Source organism: Schistocerca cancellata, chromosome 1 (genome assembly GCF_023864275.1).
Source record: "Schistocerca cancellata isolate TAMUIC-IGC-003103 chromosome 1, iqSchCanc2.1, whole genome shotgun sequence".
NCBI classification, from domain to species: domain Eukaryota; kingdom Metazoa; phylum Arthropoda; class Insecta; order Orthoptera; family Acrididae; genus Schistocerca; species Schistocerca cancellata.
This window is the reverse complement of record NC_064626.1, coordinates 1,252,305,116-1,252,325,838: the sequence shown is the minus strand read 5'-3', so window position 1 is coordinate 1,252,325,838 and position 20,723 is coordinate 1,252,305,116. Positions and strand designations below refer to the sequence as shown.

Sequence of the window (20,723 nt, the reverse complement as noted above, 5' to 3'; positions counted from 1 at the left end):
TTTTGTCTGTGCTCAACAAGTGGGCTAGTCACAAATGCTTCGTGCCTGTTCTCTCTATGCCTATGTGGATTTTCCCAGTCACATGAAAGCGTTTAGTACCAATAATTTTTGCAGAAGTTTATGAATAAGAGCTTGAAATCAAAATCACACATTTTCAACTTATAGAGATTTCTAAGTTTAAGAACATCAGTCACCTTTGAAATTATCAATTTTAGTACAAAGAAAGGATTGCTTTGTTCTAATTTGGGGCAGGAAATTGGCTGTGGAATGGAATACTTAAATCCAGATGGCATGATGCAGGTTTGAACTGTTATCCTCCCAAATGCAATTCCAGTGTGCTAACCATTGCACTACCTTGCTTGGTCTCTCATAAGTCAAAACAGTTAATGCAAATATTCATTGTCAATAGCTGCAGCTGCAGTTATGATTGTACATTGTAACAGCGCATATCATAATGCAAATCTGTCACTTCAGAAGACAATTTCAGCTTTTTTTGCATGTAAAAAACTAAAGTGCTCTTCAGTATTGTATATATAAGTTAACTTCAACATGAGTTCTATTTCTGTGGGTACGTTATTTGTCTGAGGTACATCTTAATCCCTTTGCTCCACTCCATTCCACATCTACATTCATACTCTGCAAACTTCTGTGAAGTGCATGCCAGAGGGCACTTCCCATTGTACCAGTTATTAGGGCTGCTTCCCATTGCACTTATGTATGGAGTGTAGTGTTGTGCCAACACCCCTCCGAACAGACTTCACAAGCAATGGCCAGGCTGCCTGTAAAGTTACACTGCCAGGGCCACAATATTGCTTAAGGTGACGTGTGCACAAATCATCTGCCAAGTCTGTGGCATTTGTGAGCTGAATTACTTAAGGCCATGACCTGACATTGCACCATCTCTGTCCCTACCAAACCAAAGGCATAGCCCAGTCATAACAGAGGTGGGTAAATCTACCATAACTATTCACCACTCAGACCTAGCAGTACGTTGTCTTTGACTGTTATTGACACTGAGACGTACTTCGCACCGGGCAATGGTCCATTATATGTTACCCAGCCTGAACTATATCTAGCCATAATCTTAGAGTCACTGATAGATCTGATGCTGCTGCTGCTTGAACTAGGGATGACCAGCTGGGGCGACGAACTAGGAACGACCAGCTGGGGCAACATCCAGGGTGATTCCAACTGGCCTTTGGGTGTGGGGTTTGGGTTCATGGACAACATACCACACACCTGACATTCACAGTAGTGGCTAAATGTTCTGCGCCTGCAGCTTGCCAGGTACTTGACACCAGTCTTCCCTGAGCAACACTTTTTGCTGCTATCGTTTGTTGAGACAGCACACAGTCAACTGGGCATCCTCGCCTGTCATGATCTAAGCATGCTGCCCTTCCTGAGCAGGATACAGCTGCCCAGGGGTCAGTGCTTACCTTCAAGTCACTGCCAGCAGCCTCTGTATGAGAATCTCAATGAATAAGGATTGTGATTGCTAATGGAGCATTTCTGATTTTGCAGCCACCAGTTAATGAGTAGTCTGCACGTAGAGCATCCTGCATGCCATTCTGAATCAGCCATCTCCATGTATAACAGTATCCACAACTCACACTATTACACTGGTGTCAATAGTCTGTGACAGTGACCTATATCATAGGTCATCTGTTTTAAATGTATAGGCCTGGTCATTATCCCTGAGACTGCAAAGAGCATGCACAGTTAGCACTCAAGCAAGGGATTAAGTAGTGTTTGTAAAGATGTAAATGCTTTGTTAAGTATTTCCCTCTTTTTGTCCTATTTTTATAGACTCATGCTTTACAATGAACAAACTAGGGTAACAATGGGGTTACCATTGAAGGTGCAGTACTAAAGCAAATGGCTCAGTTGAGGGCAGATAATACAGACTTGCATAGATGATTAGATGCATTAAAAGAGGCCTTGTCCAGTTTCTCAGTGCCCATCCTGGATACTGGTGCTGTTACCCCAGTTTCTTCTTTTTCAGGTACAGCATAAGAGGATGTGTTAGTTTTTGTGGACAACCTGTTGACAGCAGAGTTGTTGGTCAGAGGGACATTTGTTATATATGGCTAAGTTACATTTAGAAGGCAGCGTGAAAGTATGTGATGTTTCATGAGGAATCAAGGAATCCTCAGCCATTAAGAGTTCTGAGGAAAGGCTTATTGTAGTGTTGTAGGAGAATGAATAGCTTCAGATCTTATCATGAGTAGTTAAGCAGTATGTCACAAAAACTGGGTGAGTCCACTGAGAGTTTTGTGGACCAAATTAGGAAATTGAATGTCAGTATGTATGAGAGTAAGGAAATGTATGACATGAAAGTGGTCCTTCTCCTGGTGGACATTTCCAACTTATGTATCAAGAAAGGTACAAGCAAAATTTCAAAAAGACTTAACAGTATGCACAGGAATGGTAACAGCATTCAAGAAAGTATTAGTGGTGTGCAGCTTGCCACAGTCATGTCAGTTAAATATCTAGGCATAATGTTGCAAAGTGACATGTCATGGACTGAGCACATTAGGTCATTATTAGAGTAGGCAAAGGTCAGCTTCAGTTTATTGAGAGAATTCTGTGAAAGCATGGCTCATTTATGAAGAGACGCGCACGCTGAGCAGCGCATGTGCAATGTCACCTCAGAAGGCTTTAAATAGTGGAGCTCAGCGCGTACTCGCCAGTACTACTACAGTGGCATTCACCTGAAGATGACCAGAAGACTCTGCGCCGAAATATCGTCGCAGGAAGTTACTGATATCCGGCAGTTCTCCCGTGTTTTTATGGAACGTACAGACCTCAATACTTATTTACATGAAGTAATTTAAAAGTAATTCCAATACTTATCAGTAAAAGTCGGTTAAAACTAGCCAGTTCCTCTTTTTAGTCTACTTTACAGAAGTAGACTGCAGTGGCTGCTTCTATCTATTAATATAAAACTGGCCTAGTTCCTTGAAACATTCATCAAATTAATTAATCCAGTCTACAGAGAAAATGTTTCATTTTTCACAAATAATGGCCATGATCCAGCAATTGATATCTCAGATTCATTGTCATTTGGTCAGAACAATCTATGATGTCTGTCTTGGTCACCATCATGAGGGCTATTCAAATATTTAATTAAAACTTTTAAAAAAGTTAAGCAATGAATTATTTGTCTTTTTGTAGTTACTTAGCTGCTGTCCTGGTATACACTGAAATATGTAAGCCACAGTACTGAAGCACTCTGATAGAGGAGCCAAAACAAAATGGCACAGCACAATGCTAAAGTGGAATGCTCACACCCATTCTAAAAGCTGGTGGAACCAAGATAGCAGTGGAAATGTATCCACTGTATGAGCCACCTAATCTGTCTCTATTTGATATATATAAATCAGAGTATACCTGTGTATGTCCAAAACCTCTGGATCTACTTTACCGAATTTGGAACAGAAACAGCAGCTCTTGTGTCAGCAGTGTGGGCTCCAGTAGGAGCAAAATTTGTTTTTCCAGTCCCTGGCATATAAGCTGCCCTGTGCATCACAAGCATGTTGTTTGAGAGTAGTATCAGTCTGCCTCATTGACATGATTTTTAGGGCAGCCTACATATCAAGCAAAAAATTGCAGTCAAGCCTGTCATGTGTAGGCTGCCCTGCATGACAGGTGCACTGTGTGAACAGTATCAGCCTGCTTTATCAGTGTGTTTGCAGGTTCCACATGTATGGCTGGGCATGGCTCAGTGAAAGTTGAGATGGATTGAGGAGGGGATAGTTAGAGACAGGTAGGGGAGGAGGAGGTAGTTAGTGAGAGTGGGAAAGAGGAAGTAGATAAGGAGAGGTGGAAAAAGAGTAGGAAACAGGAGGGATAAGCAGAGTGAGAAGGGGGAGGAAGAGATAAACAGAGGGAGGGAGGGAGCAGGACATGGGCACAGAGAAAGGGGAGGACTTAACAGACAGACAGGGAAGCGTCCTGGGACCTCTGCTGTTCCTGATCTATATAAATGACCTGGGTGACAATATGAGCAGTTCTCTTAGGTTGTTCACAGATGATGCTGTAATTTACCATCTAGTAAAGTCATCCAAAGACCAGTATCAGCTGCAAAGCGATTTAGAAAAGATTGCTGTATGGTGTGAACCATGGACCTTGCCGTTGGTGGGGAGGCTTGTGTGCCTCAGCGATACAGATGGCCATACCGTAGGTGCAACGACAATGGAGGGGTATCTGTTGAGAGGCCAGACAAACATGTGGTTCCTGAAGAGGGACAGTGTCTTTTCAGTAGTTGCAGGGGCAACAGTCTGGATGATTGACTGATCTGGCCTTGCAACACTAACCAAAATGGCCTTGCTGTGCTGGTACTGCAAACGGCTGAAAGCAAGGGGAAGCTACAGCCATAATTTTTCCCGAGGGCATGCAGCTTTACTGTATGGTTAAATGATGATGGCGTCCTCTTGGGTAAAATATTCCACAGGTAAAATAGTCCCCCATTCGGATCTCCGGGTGGGGGCTACTCAAGAGGACGTCGTTACCAAGAGAAAGATTCTACGGATCGGAGCGTGGAATGTCAGATCCCTTAATCGGGCAGGAAGGCTAGAAAATTTAAAAAGGGAAATGGATAGGTTAAAGTTAGATATAGTGAGAATTAATGAAGTTCAGCGGCAGGAGGAACAAGACTTCTGGTCAGGTGAATACAGGGTTATAAATACAAAATCAAATAGGGGTAATGCTGGAGTAGGTTTAATAATGAATAAGAAAATAGAAGTGCGGGTAAGCTACTACAAACAGCATAGTGAACGCATTATTGTGGCCAAGACAGACACGAAGCCCATCATGCCTACTACAGTAGTACAAGTTTATATGCCAACTAGCTCTGCAGATGATGAAGAAATTGATGAAATGTATGATGAGATAAAAGAAATTATTCAGGTAGTGAAGGGAGACGAAAATTTAATAGTCATGGGTGACTGGAATTCGAGAGTAGGAAAAGGGAGAGAAGAAAATACAGTGGGTGAATATGGATTGGTGGAGAGAAATGAAAGACGAAGCCATCTGGTAGAATTTTGCACAGAGCATAACTTAATCATAGCTAACACTTGGTTCAAGAATGTATACATGGAAGAATCCTGGAGATACTAGAAGGTATCAGATAGATTATATAATGGTAAGACAGAGATTTAGGAACCAGGTTTTAAATTGTAAGACATTTCCAGGGGCAGATGTGGACTCTGACCACAATCTATTGGTTATGAACTGTAGATTAAAACTGAAGAAACTGCAAAAAGGTGGGAATTTAAGGAGATGGGACCTGGATAAACTGACTAAACCAGAGGTTGTACAGAGTTTCAGGGAGAGCATAAGGGAACAATTGACAGGAATGGGGGAAAGAAATACAGTAGAAGAAGAACGGGTAACTCTGAGGGATGAAGTAGTGAAGGCAGCAGAGGATCAAGTAGGTAAAAAGACGAGGGCTAGTAGAAATCCTTGGGTAACAGAAGAAATACTGGATTTAATTGATGAAAGGTGAAAATACAAAAATGCAGTAAATGAAGCAGGCAAAAAGGAATACAAACATCTCAAAAATAAGATCGACAGGAAGTGCAAAATGGCTAAGCAGGCATGGCTAGAGGACAAATGTAAGGACGTGGAGACTTATCTCACTAAGGGTAAGATAGATACAGCTTACAGGAAAATTAAAGAGACCTTTGGAGAAAAGAGAGCCACTTGTATGAATATCAAGAGCTCAAATGGAAACCCAGTTCTAAGCAAAGAGGGGAAAGCAGAAAGGTGGAAGGAGTATATAGAGGGTCTATACAAGGGCGATGTACTTGAGGACAATATTATGGAAATGGAAGAGGATGTAGATGAAGATGAAATGGGAGATAAGATACTGCGTGAAGAGTTTGACAGAGCACTGAAAGACCTGAGTCATACAAGGCCCCTGGAGTAGATAACATTCCATTGGAACTACTGACGGCCTTGGGAGAGCCAGTCCTGACAAAACTCTACCATCTAGTGAGCAAGATGTATGCGACAGGCGAAATACCCTCAGACTTCAAGAAGGATATAATAATTCCAATCCCAAAGAAAGCAGGTGTTGACAGATGTGAAAATTACCGAACTATCAGTTTAATAGGGAGGAGTGGGACAGAAGAGACAGACAGTGAGATGGGGGCTGGAGGAGATGGACATCGGTTGAGGGGAGCAGGAAGAGATGATCAGAGACGGGTGAGGAATATGTGGACAGAGAGAGGGAGAGGTGAGGTGGACAGAGAGACAGGGGAGCAAGAGATGAGTAGGAAGAGGGTGGAAGGGGAGATGTGTGAAATATATGTGTAGAATGCATATGCTGATGAAGCTGTGGGGAAAAGGCTAGTCACCATGAAATGCTGGGTGTACCACTATGATCCCAGGTCAAAGGATCAAAGTAGGCAACAGGGCTTCACCACCACCATGAAGCATCACAGAAAGCTGTCCAAGAGGTTGTCTTACACTCCATGCCCCAGCTCATACTATCTAGAACACAGTCACACTTGCTGTTTTTAGGCTATGAAATTTTGTCTTAGTTCCCATATTCTCCTGAAGTGGCATCCAGTGAATTCTTCCTCTTTCCTCAGATGAAGAAACCATTGGATGGCAAGCATTTGCAGAATGATGATAAGGTTATTTTCTAGGTGGAATATTTCCTGATCAGCCAAAATGTAAACTTATGCAACCAAGATCTCTGCCAAGTCATCCATAAATGGGAAAATGTGTTGCATTGAAGGGTGAGTATATAGAGAAGGATTAAACCCACACGAAGTTTCATGGTAACAGCTTTATTTTTTTTTATTTATTTATTTTTTTTTGAGGTAATAATTTAGTTGAATACCCCTCATAATAGATGTGATGATGAAAGTTTATGGTTGTGTAATAAGAAAGTAATATTCTTGCAGCTGTCTAACATTACCATCTTGCTCTGTTGAACAAAACACTGCACGACTCAGCACACCATCTCCCATACTTGTGTAAGCCAGCAACCTCACAGAGTAATTTGTAAACTTAAGGAGACCATGGAGGTAAGTATCAAGACTTGCAGTTCTCTTCACTTCACTCCCAGCAGCCCAAAGATCTATAACAAAGATTTAAAAAATTGCAGTTTATCAAAACAGCAAACTTTACTGATTTACATTTTGTCATTAAGAAAAGAACTATTCATAACATTTCACATAAACTGGTATTACTTACTTATTGCTATATTTCAAATTTATTTGTTACAGGTTGTTATGAATAGCTCAACTATTTTCATATTTAATGTCATGCAGACGTGTTTCTGGCAGTAAAACTGAACACTAAGAATGGTTATTTCATTATTTGTTCAGTATCATTTTTACTACTGAATGCAGTTAGCAGTGAGAGCATAAACAATTGTGTAGACTGAGGTCTAGGTAATTTTGAAAGGTAATCAATTGGTTGTGAGTTGGTGAAAGTGATGAATGTGATTTCATAATTGATCACTTATACTACTTGTACAACATGATATAAATTCTTCTGACACTCATATGTGACAACTGTGATGTTTGTGTCACATCAAGTATCCTGGCAGATCTTGGTTAGCATACAATATGTTTATGTTTGAAGTCCCATATTTGGTGGTCATCTTATTAATACTTAACGCACTACAAAACTATGGAATTTAATTAATGAGCCACATAAAAACTCTACAAAATACTTCATTTTTGTGTTATTTGTTGTATAAAAGTACTAGGAAATGTAATATCAGTGATTAAAACTGTTACTGGAATGGAGTTCAAGTAGGATATTTTTGTTTGATTGGATCGTTTGGGGGTGAAGAGACCAAACAGTGAGGTCATCGATCTCATTGGATTAGGGAAGGACAGGGAAGGAAGTCAACCGTGTCCTTTCAAAGGAACCATCCCGACATTTGCTTGGAGTGATTTAGCGAAATCACGGAAAACCTAAATCAGGATGGCCAGACGCGGGATTGAACCGTCTACATCTACATCTACATCTACATCTATACTCCGCGAGCCACCTTACGGTGTGTGGCGGAGGGTACTTATTGTACCACTATCTGATCCCCCCTTCCCTGTTCCATTCACGAATTGTGCGTGGGAAGAACGACTGCTTGTAAGTCTCCGTATTTGCTCTAATTTCTCGGATCTTTTCGTTGTGATCATTACGCGAGATATATGTGGGCGGTAGTAATATGTTGCCCATCTCTTCCCGGAATGTGCTCTCTCGTAATTTCGATAATAAACCTCTCCGTATTGCGTAACGCCTTTCTTGAAGTGTCCGCCACTGGAGCTTGTTCAGCATCTCCGTAACGCTCTCGCGCTGACTAAATGTCCCCATGACGAATCGCGCTGCTTTTCGCTGAATCATGTCTATCTCTTCTATTAATCCAACCTGGTAAGGGTCCCATACTGATGAGCAATACTCAAGAATCGGACGAACAAGCGTTTTGTAAGCTACTTCTTTCGTCGATGAGTCACATTTTCTTAGAATTCTTCCTATGAATCTCAACCTGGCGCCTGCTTTTCCCACTATTTGTTTTATGTGATCATTCCACTTCAGATCGCTCCGGATAGTAACTCCTAAGTATTTTACGGTCGTTACCGCTTCCAATGATTTACCACCTATGGCATAATCGTACTGGACTGGATTGCTGCCCCTATGTATGCGCATTATATTACATTTATCTACGTTTAGGGAAAGCTGCCAGCTGTCGCACCATGCATTAATCCTCTGCAGGTCTTCCTGGAGTACGTACGAGTCTTCTGATGTTGCTACTTTCTTGTAGACAACCGAGTCATCTGCAAATAGCCTCACGGAGCTACCGATGTTGTCAACTAAGTCATTTATGTATATTGTAAACAATAAAGGTCCTATCACGCTTCCTTGCGGTACTCCCGAAATTACCTCTACATCTGCAGATTTTGAACCGTTAAGAATGACATGTTGTGTTCTTTCTTCTACGAAATCCTGAATCCAATCACAAACCTGGTCCGATATTCCGTAAGCTCGTATTTTTTTCATTAAACGTAAGTGCGGAACCGTATCAAATGCCTTCCTGAAGTCCAGGAATACGGCATCAATCTGCTCGCCAGTGTCTACGGCACTGTGAATTTCTTGGGCAAATAGGGCGAGCTGAGTTTCACATGATCTCTGTTTGCGGAATCCATGTTGGTTATGATGAAGGAGATTTGTATTATCTAAGAACGTCATAATACGAGAACACAAAACATGTTCCATTATTCTACAACAGATTGACGTAAGCGAAATAGGCCTATAATTATTCGCATCTGATTTATGACCCTTCTTGAAAATGGGAACGACCTGCGCTTTCTTCCAGTCGCTAGGTACTTTACGTTCTTCCAGCGATCTACGATAAATTGCTGATAGAAAGGGGGCAAGTTCTTTAGCATAATCACTGTAGAATCTTAAGGGTATCTCGTCTGGTCCGGATGCTTTTCCGCTACTAAGTGATAGCAGTTGTTTTTCAATTCCGATATCGTTTATTTCAATATTTTCCATTTTGGCGTCTGTGCGACGGCTGAAGTCAGGGACCGTGTTACGATTTTCCGCAGTGAAACAGTTTCGGAACACTGAATTCAGTATTTCTGCCTTTCTTCGGTCGTCCTCTGTTTCGGTGCCATCGTGGTCAACGAGTGACTGAATAGGGGATTTAGATCCGCTTACCGATTTTACATATGACCAAAACTTTTTAGGGTTCTTGTTTAGATTGTTTGCCAATGTTTTATGTTCGAATTCGTTGAATGCTTCTCTCATTGCTCTCTTTACGCTCTTTTTCGCTTCGTTCAGCTTTTCCTTATCAGCTATGATTCGACTACTCTTAAACCTATGATGAAGCTTTCTTTGTTTCCGTAGTACCTTTCGTACATGATTGTTATACCACGGTGGATCTTTCCCCTCGCTTTGGACCTTAGTCGGTACGAACTTATCTAAGGCGTACTGGACGATGTTTCTGAATTTTTTCCATTTTTGTTCCACATCCTCTTCCTCAGAAATGAACGTTTGATGGTGGTCACTCAGATATTCTGCGATTTGTGCCCTATCACTCTTGTTAGCAAATATATTTTCCTTCCTTTCTTGGCATTTCTTATTACACTTGTAGTCATTGATGCAACCACTGACTTATGATCACTGATACCCTCTTCTACATTCACGGAGTCGAAAAGTTCCGGTCTATTTGTTGCTATGAGGTCTAAAACGTTAGCTTCACGAGTTGGTTCTCTAACTATCTGCTCGAAGTAATTCTCGGACAAGGCAGTCAGGATAATGTCACAAGAGTCTCTGTCCCTGGCTCCAGTTCTGATTGTGTGACTATCCCATTCTATACCTGGTAGATTGAAGTCTCCCCCTATTACAATAGTATGATCACGAAACTTCTTCACGACGTTCTGCAGGTTCTCTCTGAGGCGCTCAACTACTACGGTTGCTGATGCAGGTGGTCTATAGAAGCATCCGACTATCATATCTGACCCACCTTTGATACTTAGCTTAACCCAGATTATTTCACATTCGCATTCGGTAATAACTTCACTGGATATTATTGAATTCTTTACTGCTATAAATACTCCTCCACCATTGGCGTTTATCCTATCCTTGCGGTATATATTCCATTCTGTGTCTAGGATTTCGTTACTGTTCACTTCCGGTTTTAACCAACTTTCCGTTCCTAATACTATATGCGCACTATTTCCTTCAATAAGAGATACTAATTCAGGAACCTTGCCCTGGATACTCCTGCAGTTTACCAATATTACGTTAACTTTTCCTGTTTTTGGTCTCTGAGGACGGACGTTCTTTATCAACGATGATAATGTCCTCTCTGGTAAGCCGTCAGGTATTTTATCGTTTTGCCCAAGGGGGGGTCCCTCTAACCTAAAAAACCCCCGTGTGCACGCCACACGTACTCTGCTACCCTAGTAGCTGCTTCCGGTGTGTAGTGCACGCCTGACCTGTCTAGGGGGGCCCTACAGTTCTCCACCCAATAACGGAGGTCGATGAATTTGCAACCATTATAGTCGCAGAGTCGTCTGAGCCTCTGGTTTAGACCCTCCACACGGCTCCAAACCAGAGGACCGCGATCGACTCTGGGCACTATGCTGCAGATATTAAGCTCAGCTTGCACTCCGCGTGCGATGCTGGTTGTCTTCACCAAATCAGCCAGCCGCCGGAAGGAACCAAGGATGGCCTCAGAACCCAAGCGGCAGGCGTCACTCGTTCCGACATGTGCTACTATCTGCAGCCGGTCACACCCAGTGCGTTCAATAGCTGCCGGAAGGGCCTCCTCCACATCCAGAACGTGAGTCCGGTGTTATTGTTGTTTGACATCACTTCATAGTTCATGTACGGGTAATGAACATTCATTGTAAGGTGGGAGAAAGAAGTCAAAATCCAGTTTCAACTTTCAGTAACCATCAGCTGTGAATATTAGAAAAAATTTTATTTGGAAAAAAGCCAAATTTTGTGACACTTTGTAAAAATTACTAATTTAGCTTTATTGTGCTAGAAACACCAATTTCACTTTTTTTTTTGTCCCCATATATGGAACTAAGAGTGGGAAATGCAAGTTTCTGTTCTGCAGAATATATTTAGTAAGCATGCTAGTGGGGTAGAAGGTTCCTTAGTTCCTGAATTTAGTATTGTGAGTGATAGAAAAAATAGCTTTGGCCGTTCTTGAGTTTTCATAACCCATTTTATTCCATAAACTCAACAGTTCTCATACTTTAAAGAACTAAAAGAGCACATTAACTGTTGCAATTAGTGCTACATTACAGTGGAAGCATTGCATTGTTTTGAATTATGCTTTGTCACAAAACAGGCTATTAACTATATAGATTCAAATGAGGTTGGTGCTAGTAGTGAATTTAATGAGTAAAAGGATGAGAATGGAGAAGATAAATTACTACATTTGTCAAAATTTGGACAGAAAAATCTTTTTTTCCCTATGTTTGCATGTTCTTATAGGAATCACAGGTAACAATGTACACCCCCCGCAGCTGAGTGGTCAGCACGACAGAATGTCAATCCAAAGGGCCCGGGTTTGATTTCCGGCTGGGTCAGAGATTTTCTCCATTCAGGGACTGGGTGTTGTGTTGTCCTAAACATCATCATTTCCTCCCCATTGACACACAAGTCACCGAAGTAGCGGGAACTGTTTACCCGATGGGAAGCCCGTCACATGACATTTACGTTTACATTTTACAGGTAACAACGATACAAGACCATGAAATATATCTGGACTTAATGGAGAGTTATGCAGTCTATGTAAATCTGAGGATTACACAGTTTCTGGTAAATGAAAAAGTCATGCTTTTTCCCATTATATGAGAGATCATCTTGTTATACATTTCCTGTATTTCTATGTTCTAAAACAATTCAAAAGAAGCTAAGTATTATGATTACTACTTCATTTACATAGGCTACAAAAGATATGCTTAAATATATTATATGTAGCTTACTGGAATCACTGATGACAGGCTTGTAAATAACTTTATAGCCTTGTATGACTCCCCCATGGTGTTGTACTGGTGGTGGAGTCCAGTTCACTTTCATGCTCTGTGATGACAGGGGAAAGCAACTTACATTTTGTGGTGCAGCATCTGGAACTATACAAAATAGAACATTAGCTATGCTTTATTCTTATCTGTTTCATTTAGTTTATAATGAGACAGAAAATATTTATAAGAATAAAAAAGTTTATTCCAGTGTTTGAATTTTGACTCAGTGTATAACATATTATGAGATTCCATATAACAAACACAGGTGGTTGTAGTATTGTTTTGTGATACATGCCCAACTTAATATTACCATTTTTTCCCTTTCTTGGTGCTGCTGTTGATGTTCCCATTCTGGTTACTGGTCTGATGTGGCCTCTACACTAGTCTCACCTGTGCTAGCCTCTTCATATTTGTGTAACTACTGCAACATACTCCCATTTGAATGTGGTCACTGTAGTAAAACCTTAGTCACCATCTACAGTTCTTCCCCCCCTTCCCCAAACACACACTTACCTCATTTACCAACTGATGACTCTATTACACCTCAGGATGTGTTCTATTAACCAATCCATTCTTTTAGTTAAGTTGTGCCATAGATTTATTTTTTTTTCACAGTTTGATTCAGTGGAATATATTTTAATTAATTATCCACTCTACTCGCCTAATCTTCAGCATTTTCTTGTAACATTACATTTCAACAGCTTTTGTTCTCTTCTTGTATAAACTGCTTATCACCAGTCTTCCATTTCTGTACAACACTACCCTCCAGTCACCTTCAGATCAGACATTCTAGCATTTAAATTTACATTCAATGGTAACAAATTTCTCTTTTTTTCACAAATGATTTTCTTGCAATTTCAAATCTACATTTTCTGTCCATTCTACTTTGGTCATAATCACTTATTTTGCTCTCCAAATAAGAAAATTCATCTGTTGTTTGTAGTGCCTCATTTTCTAATCTGATTCCCTCACCATCACCTGATTTAATTGGACTACATTCCATTACTCTTGTTTTACTGTTATTGATGTTCTTCTTACAACTTATTTTCAAGACACTATCCATTATGCTCAACTGCTCTTCCAAGTCATATGTGGTCTGTGACAGAATTACAATATCATTGGCAAACCCCAAAGTTTTTATTTCTTCTCCCTCAACTTCAACTCTCCTTCCAAATTTCTTCTAGGTTTCTTTCGCAGTGTGCACAGTGTACAGATTGAATAACTTTGGGGATAGGCCACAACCCTGTCTCACTCTCTTCTCAAATACGGCTTCTCTTTCATGTCCTTTGAATTGTATTACTGCAATCTGATTTCTATTGTAGAGAACCTTTTGCACCCTATATTTGGATGATCTTTCATTCCCTGTATTTTAACCCTGCTATCTTCAGAATTTTGTAGTTTGCATTCCAGTTAACAAATTCAAAAGCTTTCTCTGGGGTTATTATATTCTTCTTAATGTCTAGGGTATTTCACCTGCCTGACATATTTTGCATACCAGGAATAGTTCTGCCATGGATGTCTGTCCAAAGGATCACAATAATTCAAAGGAGATGTTGGCTACTGCTGATACCTTGTTTCAAATTATGCCTTTCAGTACTTTGCCAAATTTTTCTCACATCATAACATCTCTCATCTCATCTTAATCTGCTTCCTCTTCACTGTTCATAAAAATGTCTACAAGTTTGTTTTACATGTGTAATTCTTCTATATATTCCTTTCACCTTCAAGATAGCTTTCACCTTTTGGCGTTCCCTTTTTTTCTTAGTACTGGCTTGCCATCTGAGATCATAATGTTTACACTGTTGCCTCCTTTTCTCAAGGGGTTTGTTTAATTTTCCTATAGGCAGCATAATTTTTCCCACTGTCATGTAAGCTTTCACAGTTTTGTATTTCTCCTATAGCCATTCCTGGTTTGCTACTTTGCACTTTTTGTTAATCTCATGTCGTACACATCTGTTTTCCCTTGTGCTGCTTCATTTCCTGTGTTTCTACATATTCCCGTTTCATCATTTAAATTCCATATATCATGTGTTATCCAAGTATGTTTTTGCTTATTTGATCCTCTGTTGTCTTCACTATTTCACAACTTTAATCTATCTTCTGTTTTTATAGTGCCCCATTCCCCTTTTTCAGTCAGTCATTTCCTATTGCTTCGACATACACAGCCATCTTTCATGATTCTTAAACTGAGGTTTTACATTGATTATAGTGTCCTCCATGCAAAATTGTACTAGGCACCTCCCCTTTTCATCCCCTATTCCTTTCTCCTTCTCATCCTTACCCTATCAAATTCCAATCCCCCATCAAAATTAAATTAGCCTCCCTAACAAATTAAATATTTTTTACCACAGGATACATCATTTCAAACTCTTCATCACCTTTGGAAGCAGTAGGCCTGAATGTGTACAATGGCGGTGGGTGCTGCCTTTATATGCAGGGTGTAAATTTTAAGTTTACAGACCAGAATGACTCGAAAAATAAGTTTCACACAACAAAACGTGTAGAATCCAAAGTTGATTATTTTCAAGGGGGACATCTGCTGGTGCTAAAATTAGCCTGTCACCCCAGCCCCCTGGAGGTGGGGCGGGAGGCAACTTTAAAATTTCAAATGGGAACCCCCATTTTTTATTGCAGACTCAGATTCTACATAAAAAAAACTACATACATTTTGTCTTAAGCATTTTTTTTTTATTCTTGATAGTTGGGGCTGTAATTCAAGAAAATCCATTTCTTGTTTTTGCATGGAAAATGATTACGGATAAATAAAAATTACTTATTTACTTCATAAATTTCAATTCACTAAAACTAAAACTCTCCTTCTATCCTCATAGGGTGGGGTTTGAGAGAGAGAAATTAGAGTTTTACAAATGTTGACCCAAATATTATTTTTTCCCACAAATTCAGATAAGAGTTTTGTTTGTTTCGTGGTCATGAGGCCACACAACTTTTAATATCAAACAAATCATCTTACTAGTTAACTAACTAACCAATCATCCTACTTACTAATGAGTGAACTCATTAACTCACAGAGTAAGCAAAGTAAAAAACTAACTGAGGAAAAGACTAACCCACTCACTAACTAAAGATGAACGTATTCCCATTTAAGATATGGTGGTCCTGAAAAGGAACGATCGGTTTTGTTTTATTGTTAATTATTTGCAAATACTTGCAAGTAAATGAATTTTGGGGTGCTTGTTTCCAGTGAGATACCTTGCCTCTCACTTTTGTACTTCTTGTTGTCCGTAAATCCCTTGCATCTCACCGTTTTATCAAATCAAATGTTCAAAGTGATGACCTCCAATTCGATGCATTTATTGACTCATCCTGTAAATCCCTGCACACGTCTTGATAACATGTCTGGTGTAATTTCAGTGCAAACGTCTCTTATTCTTCACATCATGTTTTCACGAGTGTTAGGCATTTCCTGATAAACGATATCTTTTAGATAACCCAATAATAAAAAATCTGGCAAGGTAAGGTCAGGCTATCTGGCTGGCCAATTCACAGGACCTGCACTGCCGATCCAGTGACCATGGTAAAGTCGATCTAGTACATCATGCACTACTAATGAATAATGCACTGGTCAACCATCATGTTGAAACCACATATTTTGTCAAAGTTTGATGCTCAGGTCTTCAAGTAGATCTGGCAGTTCATCTTCAAGTAGGTTCCGATATTTGTTGCCATTCAAATTACCATCGATAAAATATGGGCCGATCAGTTTATTGGCAATTATACCACACCAAACATTAACTGACCAAGGTCACTGATGGTTGACTTCTCGAATCCAATGTGGGTTCTGTTCACTCCAGTAATGCATGTTATGGCAATTAACTTCACCTTGGTTTGTGGATGTTGCCTCATCGGAGAAAAGTCAATGTTTGCATCCGCTGACCTGCCCAGTGACAAAATGTTAGATGGTTTTGGAAGTCATTGCCATGTAGTTCCTGATGCATGGATACAGGGTATGGATGAAATTTGTGGAGCTTCAGGATTTTTCAAACATTCATGGGTGAAATTTCTGATTGCCTTGATATTTCTCTTGTGCTTGAATGTGGATTATGAGCCACAGCAGCTAGGACTGCCACTTGATTGTTTTTTCCCCAAACAGTAGCTGCATGGATTCTTTTTTTCTGTTCACACTACCTTCCGCAGTAAATTGTTTAATAACTCATACAAAAGAGGACCGTGATCGTACTTTGCCAGGAAAACGCTGCGCATATAGCAAGACTGCATCATCAAAATTTCTTCTACTTTCTCCATAAATGTACACCATCTCAATTTTTTCTTCCACAGACATATGCCAAATATTAATCTCAAGATAAGAAAGATAAGGGGCATCAAGAAAGGTAGGGTTAAAATTTCTACAAGTGAGAAGCAGCCCACTAGGTGTAATTCCGCCTAGTAATACTAACTCCACATCAAACACGACTGGTAACGAGCAAAAGCTGTTAACGCAGTCACACAAGGTAATTGAACATAAGTCGCTCAAAAGAAACAATGTATTGCTGTCTGAATGCTCAGACGGGTAAAAGTTACAGTGCGTTTATGACATTAATACTTATTATTTCTAAAGCCCTGTCTTACTACAGGAAAGGGCGGGTTTCTCATTCCTGACCTATCGGTGGCATTCCTAAACATTATAACTGCTCATCAGCAAGGGCTGGATAAGAGCATCGATTATTGATTATGGCTGTGTGGGATGTCGATTATATAACAGCCACGATATTCCAAAATAAAATAAAGGTGTGAACAATATGATTTAAGTCAATAAATTTATGAATGTCTTTTTCTACGTTTTTCCACCCGAAACTAGAAGACTCAAATTAGGCAAGCACTCCAATTGTGAGACTTCTTGACAAACAATAGTGATCAATCCGAATCTAATAAAAACTTAGGTTCACGAGCCAGTTAGTTTTTTAGTTAATGAGTTCAATCATTAGTAAGTAGGATGTTTGGTTAATTAGTTAGCTAGTCAGATGATTTGTTTGATAATTAAAAGTTGTGTGGTCTCATAACCATGAAACAAACAAAACTTATCTGAATCTGTGGAAAAAAATAATATCTGGGTCAACATTTGAAAAACTGTAATTCCTCCCTCTCAAACCCCACCCTATGGAGAGAGAGAGAGAGAAAGGGAGAGTTTTAGTTTTAGCAAATCAAAATTTACAAAGTAAATAAGTATTTTTTATCCATCCATAACCATTTCCATGCAAAAATGAGAACATGGATTTTCTTGAATTACAGTGCCAACTACCAAGAATCAAAGCAAATGTTTAAGACAAAATGTACAGTTTTTTGTGTAGAATCTGATTCTGCAATAAAAAATGGGGGTTCCCACTTGAAATTTTAAAGTTGCTTCCCGCCCCACGTCCAGGGGGCTGGGGTGGTGGGCTACATTTAACACCAGCAGATGTTCCCCTTGAAAATAATAAACTTTGGATTCTACACATTTTTTGTGTGAAGCTTATTTTTTGTTATTCGGTTTGTCAACTTAAAATTTACACCTTGTATATCTCAGCTGTAATAAAGCAGTCACCACATTGTTCACAGTAGCTTACCCACATTTGTATTTTTCCCCTTTGTTACATTTTGAAGATGTATCATTTTCTCTCCCCAATAACCTGAAGTTGGCTTTTGTTGTCTCTCTGAGCAGAAGTGATCATTATTGGGATGGGCTGCTAAGTTGAAGAAGATTCTGCGCCTGGTTCCTAAAAGCTAATGGCAGAATTTCTAATGATCTAATTTTCTTTAAAAGTTATTTCTTAGGGTTGTTAAATATGCCTTGGCCACACTTTAAGATAAAAAAAAGCATTATCATATAATTTAATGAGAGACTCAGTGTTCTAAATCACATTGATAAAGTAAATGTAAGTCGCTAGTGAAGCACTTCTGAAAAATCTCACTATCCCATGTAAAGTGGTTTTATTTGTTTGTTTCAAATTAAATAGTTCCATGCTGCAGGAAAATCACTTAATTCAAGAAACTTAATGTAACTGTAAACAGAATCATAAAAAAGGACTGTAGGCTAGTTCAGCAGTTACAGAAACAAGCCTCATTAGGCCTCTACACTGGAAAGAGAAGGAGTTAATCTGACTTCTTAATCCTATAAGACTATTAGAATTAAATGCAATTGACCTCCTTCCCGTGTTGTAGCAGTGACAGCAGATGATTTTGGTCCAGGCCCCATACTGTTGAATGCTTGAACATACACATCATATCTTGTGAACTTTTTAAGCTGCTTTAATCGTGCCTCAGTAGTCATTAGACCTCTTACCTGGAAACATGAAATGTTATTGTAGCACTGGTATGAGTTCTTAGCTATTACTACAGTTCCTAACTTTCAAAGGATTGTGCTTGTTTTTACTAACCAGATGTGTGTTTGTACTATTTGTATCCAATGGTGCCATTCCATGAATATTCCAATGTACAATGTATCCAAGTATATTTCCATTCCAAGTGTCAGGTGGTGGAGGCTACTTAAATAAAAAAGGACACCATGAGTCACAATATTCTTTTTTGAACATGATACAATCAGTATTCTCAGAAAAAATGATATAGAACAGAGAATATATGTGCATTAAGAATATTTGATCATTCTGGGCAGCCACGAGAAAAAACATGAACACTAAAGAACTATTCCTGTAGCTCAAATAAACCTTCAGAGAATATATTTAGTAATTACATACTGATAAAATTTCCTTAAAATCCAACACAGTGTGTTCTAGGAGGAATATAGGCATGTATATGTGACCTCCAGAGAGCCCTATCTTAAATTTCATAGTAAGATTATAAATGACAAATAATAAACATGGTATGGGGAAAAGATGGTTTTTAAAAAATCAGTTTCATCTGTGGAGGTAAAATTTGAACTACTGGGGAAATCATTTGCAGCATTTCAGGGTTTGCAAAAATTTTCAAGTATCTTTAAATAAGTTGTGAACATAAGAATTGGTTAATTGATTTCTCCATAGTTCAGTACATTTGCAAGTTTAAGATAGAATGGCCTAAAGTGGCTGCTTCTGCATATTAATGGACAACTTCACTCTCTCCCATAAAGATTCTTCTTCATGATGAGATTTATGGAACACTGTGTGTGAATGAATGAGTGAATATCAGGTTTTCATGAAACTGGGTCTCATTTCAAATACAATAAAAATACACAGCTTTAAATGATTCCAAACTTATGGTATAATTTCCTGATAACGGTCATGTAGATGGTACATTTATACAGATTTAATGCAAGCATCCATTCTGCTGTTTACTGTGAACATTTAAAGAAAATTGGAAAGAGCAGTAAAAATGATTTTGAATCCATTTTATACTTTGGCAGTACAATATTTCTCATTCGGAGTGTTTTGTTGGACTGTCATGCCTACATTCTCAGCATCACCAATTACATAATGAATAATGGATCAAGTAATTATTAATGATCTCAGCCTTAACTTCACTTCTATACAACTTATAGCCTGGAGCAGCAAAGAAACTGGTATACACATGTGTATTCAAATACAGAGATATGTTAACATGCAGAATATGGCCCTCTTTTTGGCAATGCCTGTACAAGACAACAGGTGTCTGTCACAGTTGTTAGATCAGTTACTGCTGCTACAATGGAAGGTTAGTTTGAAAGTGGTGTTATAGTTGGTGACACACAAGTGGTGGGACACAGATCTCATACATATTGATGAAGTGGGGAGGGAATTTTCCTGTACGACCATTTCACAAGTGTACTGTAAATATCAGGAATCCAGTAAAACATAACATCTCTGACATCGCTGCAGCCGGAAAAAGGTCCTGCAAGAACAGGACCATTGATAACTGAAGAGATTCTTTCATCATGACAGAAGTGCAATCCTTTTGCAAACTGCTGCAGATTTCAGTGCTGGTCCATCAACAAGTGTCAGTGTGCAAAACATTCAATGAAATATCATTGATGTGGGCTTTCGGGGCCAAGGCCCACTTGTGTACCCTTGACGACTGCATGACACAAAGCTTTATAACTTGCCTGGGCCAGTAAACACCAACATTGGATTGTTGATGACTGGAAACATGTTGCCTGGTAGGATGAATCTCGTTTCAAATTGCATCGAGCAGATGGACATGTAAGGGTATGGAGACAACCTTCTGCATCCATGGACCCTGTATGTCAGCAGAGGACTGTTCAAGCTGGTGGAAGCTCTGTAATGGTGTGGGGCATGTGCAGTTGGAGTG

The 20,723-nt window shown here is 39.5% G+C and overlaps 1 protein-coding gene across 1 annotated transcript in view; it reads right to left on the bottom strand.

Moving 5' to 3' along the window:
• Positions 1 to 20,723, bottom strand: part of LOC126094923 (Down syndrome cell adhesion molecule-like protein Dscam2) — an 873,814-nt gene that overhangs the window by 130,019 nt on the left and 723,072 nt on the right. Inside the window, exons 22-25 of the mRNA XM_049909573.1 lie at positions 18,881 to 18,985; positions 18,648 to 18,786; positions 12,471 to 12,617; positions 6,929 to 7,090 (exon numbers count right to left, since the gene is read on the bottom strand). Coding sequence (XP_049765530.1) covers positions 6,929 to 7,090; positions 12,471 to 12,617; positions 18,648 to 18,786; positions 18,881 to 18,985 — 553 coding nt within the window. The remainder of the gene's footprint in view (positions 1 to 6,928; positions 7,091 to 12,470; positions 12,618 to 18,647; positions 18,787 to 18,880; positions 18,986 to 20,723) is intronic.